Raw genomic sequence first — 6000 nt, forward strand, 5'->3', positions numbered from 1 at the left:
GAAGCACTATAAAGATAGGAAAGAGGAACTATAAGTTTTTGCAATAGCTTGACGAGTTAAAAAACAACAAACATTTTCTTATGCTATAGAGCGTTATTGTCCTCTGCCACATATGAAACAATGATGAACATTTATGTTAAATACTTTGAAGACAACTACATTTGCTAATATGCTCTATATAATTTACATAGAGGAAAAAAGAAAAAAATGATAAAACGTTACCTTTTGACATGATGGTAAAGGTCTGACAAAGCATTTTAACTCGTGTTCTGTGAGATTTTTGGTGCAAGTAGAGGTTGGAACCTGGAATATTTCTATGCTCAATTTCCACCTTCTGTACTCGTTTATTTGTGTTATCTTTAAATATATTAGAAACAGGAGCGGCAGTGACTTAAGACAAGCAATATGTGCTGTGACATCACATCCTACAATTCAGTAACTTCGCCTTCTCGACAATTGCCCACCCATATGAATAGAGTTGCGCTTTTACGCGTTGGCAGTACTCTACAACAATCTCTCCTTGGTGACTGCAAAACAAGTTTATGATTCATTTAGTAAAAGGATTCATACCAATGCTTTTATCTATATATATATTGACTGATGCTAGTGCTAGTATGCCAGTAATATATTCTGAACATTTTCTTTAATTTATCTTTTGTGATTGGTCAAATTTTTTTAAAATTGAAATAAATCTTAAAAAGTAATCAATTTGAAAGACGTGTTTTAACTTTTTTTTTAAAATTGACTCATCACAAAGAGTGTGTTTTAAAGAAATGTACTGCTAGCATTTATGAATGTGTGTGTGTGTGTTTTGGAGCATATCTACCTTTTTCCAGCGTGAGGGGTCTACTCTTTTGGTAACTACAACGGAAGTGATTTTCTCTGGCGAATTCATTTTCCAGCGGCAGAAAGGGGATTTAGATTTGTCACGAGAATAAAATCCAATAACTTGTTTTGTGGCAGAGTTGTAATGATTTTTTGTCATATAATAAAGGAATGGCTTCTGACAAGGGTGTTTAGCAACAGGCCTTGTGTTGAATGCATATGCAGTGTAATCAGCCCTTCTATACCAATTGAGAAAGGTTCGAGATGGCATTTCTATTTCTCTAGGAGACAACACTCCCCTCAAGATTTGAACCACATAACCCCATGAAACTGAAATTGACCAAAATCTATTTTTGTCATAGCAAATTGATTGTTGCATTATACTGGCTGAGTCTTGATTGACAGATTCCATCAGGTGTCGTAGGGCTCGTACTCTTGTCATCCTTGGGAATATTGGTTGCACTACATCAAGGTGGTGTAGGGACACAAGTGGAGCCACAGGGTGTGCTCCTAGAAGACCTAACAGGTCTCCATACACATCATACTGCATAAGTAACCCAAGAGAATTTAAATAACAAAGCATCATAAATAATAATAACTTAAAAATGATAATAATACATTATAAGTTTCACTAATAACATAAATCTATTTTTTTTTATAGAAGTGAGACTCACGTACAATTATTTATTTGCCTTTTTAAAAAATTATTTATAAATGTTTAAATTCAATCTTAAAAATTGAAGTCAACAAAACTAATAATAATATTGTATGTATCAAATAACAACAATAATAACAATAAAAATATGTTGTTGATGTTTAATAGAATGGAGAGGCATATAGTGTTAAAAAAATGAACAAAAATTTTAACAATATATTCTTCAACGTCCTTTTGAAACTCATTTTTATTAGTTAAAATTTAGTAATTCACATGAGATTATGTAATCCCATTCTCTGTTTAACGCGCGATTTTCTCATTTCAATGAATTTTAATTAATAATAAAAACGTGTTAAAAATTTACATTGCCTAGCACTTCTATAATTTTCCTAAAATGTTACAATTTTCCTAAAATGTTACCTGGTGAAATCCAGCTTCCTTAGTGAGTGGCACCCCTAACTCAGCCATGCAAGCTTGAATTCTATCATCACTTCCATACAAAGCAGGATAACGTTGAATGCAACGATCTTGCATTTTTGCTAGCTCCTTGGCCAATGGATAGCTTATGGCGAACCCTCCTCCACCATAAGCCATTGCATACGAGAAATGAATGTTCTGAACATGGCTCTCAGATGAACTTCCAACATAGTAGAAGTGCCTATGGTCGTACTTGGAAAGAATTCTTGCAACATTATCCACCATGAATACCGTGTCATCATCTCCCATCACAAACCACCTCACATCCTTCATTCCAAGCTTCAATGTTTCTGTCACCACCCTTGAAATCCGCAATGCTGATCTTTGCCCTTGACGATTTGTATACCTGAATTTTGAAGTGTCCTTTGAGATTCGAATCTCGGGTAACCCCTCGTTTCTAGAAGTCCTCACTTGTTTGTCCAACCACACTACTCCTCTTGTTTGATTAGGTCTCCACCATATCTTTATGTATTCTTTTCTAATGTGCCATAAACTTGATGAAGCAGCTATCCCAAAAACGATGTGTTTAAGCTCAGTTTCTGTTCTTTGAAACATTTGGTTAGGGGTTAACCGAACTACCACCGGAGATTTGTTTTCTTCTTCTTCTCTTCCTTCTTCTTCCTCTTCTTCTTCTTTTGCATTGGTTGCTTCTTCTTCATCATCTTCATCATCTCTTGATACTTTCTCTTTTAATGATTTTTTCTCTTCTATGCTTTCATCGGTAATTGTAGTTGATGTATTGTGAGTATTTATTTGAAGGTGTTCTTGGGTGACATCATTTAAATTGGTGGTGGAAATGGAACAATCTTGTTGGTCATTGTTAAAGAGAATAAGGTTGGAAGAATAGAGGATGTAGATTACAATGGTGATTAAGATCAACCAAGTGATAATGCTTTTGGAGCTTGCGTGGAGCATGCGATTATGGGAAGAAGAGTACATTTGGTTTTTCAATTAAAGATGAGATTTTTGTTTGCTTAGGTGAAGAATTTCCTTTCAGATTGTTTGTGGTGATGTGAAGAACCTTCAAGCTCATAATTGTTCGGATCATAGAAATGGAGAGGGTATTATTCTTACTGTTTTGTCCTCTTTTGTTGCTTCTAAGTGAAGTTAGTTATGGCTAGAAGCGAAGTTGAATGCGATTTCAATGGATGTTAGGTTGACAATTGCATTATATTGGTCAACTTGAATTTTCTTTTTTCGTATTTTGATCAAGTTTTTTGCTTGCATTTTGATCTTGTTCTTTTTATTAATGTATGTGATTTGCCTCGTTTAAATTGAGCAACTTAATGTAAAGAGAAAAGTGAAATAACTCATTCTCAATTCACAAATTTAAAGAATATATTTTAATAAATTAATAATTTGCTATGCACGTAAACTTATTATTATTTTTATTAATGATTGAGTTTCTTGATTTACTTTTTCTTTCTTTTGAAGTAATTTATTTTAATATCCATTTGGACGTTAAAAATGTCTGGAAAGAGATTTTAAAAAAAGGAGGAGATGCCAATTTTTTGTTTTAAATTAATACTATTATATATTATTTTGATAATAAATATTTTAATAGTTAAAATTACCCTAATACAGTATAATTTATCTTTTATTATATTTTTTAAATTAAAATATAGAAGAAATTATTTTTTCTTTCCTTTTCCTCTAAAATTCTGATTCTAGACAATCCCTAAACAAACAAGTATCCCCCCATATTTCCTCCTGCTTGTCTCTTAGTGATATTTCTATGGTGTCCTTTTTTAGTTTCACTAATTTTCTTGTCAGCCATACCATTTCCAGTTGCTTCACTTTATGCATTAAGACACTGTTTGGTACTCCTCTAGAGAACCAAGTTATTCTTAATGGTCATAACTAGAGGAGAAATTACCTTCAATTGAACGTTGATATCAAATTCCTTTTCACTAACACAAAACACAACAAGCATACTATCACATATTGGTGAGATGTGAATGTGCATGATGACTATGAACCTGGGTCGAGGCCAAAGAAATAAAAACAATAAAAAAAATGGTTTGATATTGTCCACCTTGCACGGCTACCATATAATTATCATTAGAGATCATAAGCTATAATAATTCTACTTTCACAATATACAATCAGCTCACCTTTGATTTCTTCTCAAATGGAATATTTATCCCTATTTGGAAACAATTCTTTGTTATAGAGTTGAGTATATGAAGGATAGTATATTAAACAACAATAACGTTAAACATCAAAATTTTGTGCTTAATTTTTAAAGCAGATCCGAATTTTAGGTTTGACATAACCTAACCAAAATAAAATAGAATTCAAACATTTTCTTAGATCCCACCTGTATATATTTGCCCCACGTGGATGGTGTTTCTTCTATTCGAAATCGTTTCGACCAATACGGTTGGAATTGATTATAGGTCAGGGGCCACTACTGTAAAAATGGATAATATAATGTCAGGGAATTTGGATCTTCTCATCACATGATATAAGAGGAAGACACAAATTTTAACTATTTATTAAAAAAAGATCTACTTTAATTGATAGTAGATTGCATTAATTTAAACTAATAAAAAAATATTTTTTTGTAATTTGTCCAACATTAAATATAATAATTTTTTATTAAAAATAAAATATAGTGGTAATATATTAATATTATTAAATGTTATAATTTTTAATAAAATATATATATCATGCGTAATATTACACAAATTAGACAAACTGATAAAATATATATCTTTTTTATGTTTAATATGATCATATATATTATTATTTAATAGGATACAATTTTTGTATAGCATGATTGATGCTTTTAATATTATTCTTTGATTAAAGTTTGCCTTCTTAAATGTATTAATCTTTAATATTAATTATTGTTACATAAATTATCAAAATAAAACTTAAATTTTAGATAAAAATAGATAAAAAAAATCTACAATCCTTCATAAAAAAGGTTGTCATGTTTGATAATAATAAAAAATCAAAATCCAATGCCAGGATCTTGTCTCCAAAAGATGAATTAACAAGAAGTACAGGACGAAATGATGGCGAGGGCTAGGTTTATAACGGACACAATTAACCAAAGAGGAGGCCATGATTAATTCTCAAGTGAGCTGGTAAAAGGTGAAAGCGATGGATGGCAAGGCAAAACAGCTTCAAGTTTCCAAGTTACCTACGTATGCAGCAACAGTCTCAGTCTAATAGGAATAGCAACAACAATAACTCCATCGCGCTGCATAACGTTGGCAGACTCTCCTAAATGCTACCAACATGATAAGATTATTATCTTAAAACCACTTCACATGCTTATGGGACCTACACCTCTATACCTTCCATCTCCTACCACTATCTTACAATACATCGCCATCTCGTCTCAATCTTTTCTTTCACTCTATGCTATATTGATTGCTCCTTAGGGTTGATTTTTATCTCCTTTAATTTTCACCTTGTGCCCTATAATAATAATCACGAAAAATACAAGTAAAACACTCTTTAACTTATTTTTTGAATTGATTAATGTTTTAAGAAGTTAAAATATGTTTTGACTATTGAAAAATTGATTAACATAAAAAAGTGTTAAAGATGGTATTTAAAAGAATATGTTGCTGATATTAAATAAGAAATATATATGAAAATGGATCATAGGTATATTATTTTCTATGGCAATTGTTTCATCTATGTTTAAACTCGTGAAATGATTATGACAGAACAAAACTTCATCTAATGAGGTTGAACATGTTGTGAGCTAGAACTGCTTGGCTTCCTGTCATTATATTGTAGCACTAGCAGCCACGTCAAAGAGGAAATTAGGCAGACGTCAAATCTGCATTTCCATCATACTTTATAGGAAAATTATACACTTTGTTGAAAATTAATGGTAATCTGTGGTTGTGGTATTTAATATCCAGCATGGCATCACGTGTCCACTTTCCATGCCTGTCGTTTAGGAGGGGGGACTAGAGGCTTTTAAAAATACAAGCTCCATTAGTTTTGAGTAAGATGGATATGTTACGTGATATGATTACAAGTATTATTAATATTAGTAGATATTTGTTGTCATTTGT

At 31.6% G+C, this 6000-nt stretch overlaps 1 protein-coding gene across 1 annotated transcript; it reads right to left on the bottom strand.

Annotated features, from left to right (window-relative positions):
* Positions 1–425: 425 nt before the first annotated feature.
* Positions 426–2896, bottom strand: LOC113855958. The gene is made up of 3 exons (XM_027487587.1): positions 1901–2896; positions 827–1369; positions 426–527 (listed from the first exon to the last, which is right to left on the bottom strand). Exons 1-3 carry the CDS (start codon positions 2894–2896, stop codon positions 426–428), a joined length of 1641 nt encoding a protein of 546 aa, XP_027343388.1.
* Between the last annotated feature and the right edge of the window lie 3104 nt (positions 2897–6000).

This window comes from Abrus precatorius, unplaced genomic scaffold, assembly GCF_003935025.1.
Source record: "Abrus precatorius isolate BTA unplaced genomic scaffold, Abrus_2018 Scaffold11, whole genome shotgun sequence".
In the NCBI taxonomy this organism is placed as follows: domain Eukaryota; kingdom Viridiplantae; phylum Streptophyta; class Magnoliopsida; order Fabales; family Fabaceae; genus Abrus; species Abrus precatorius.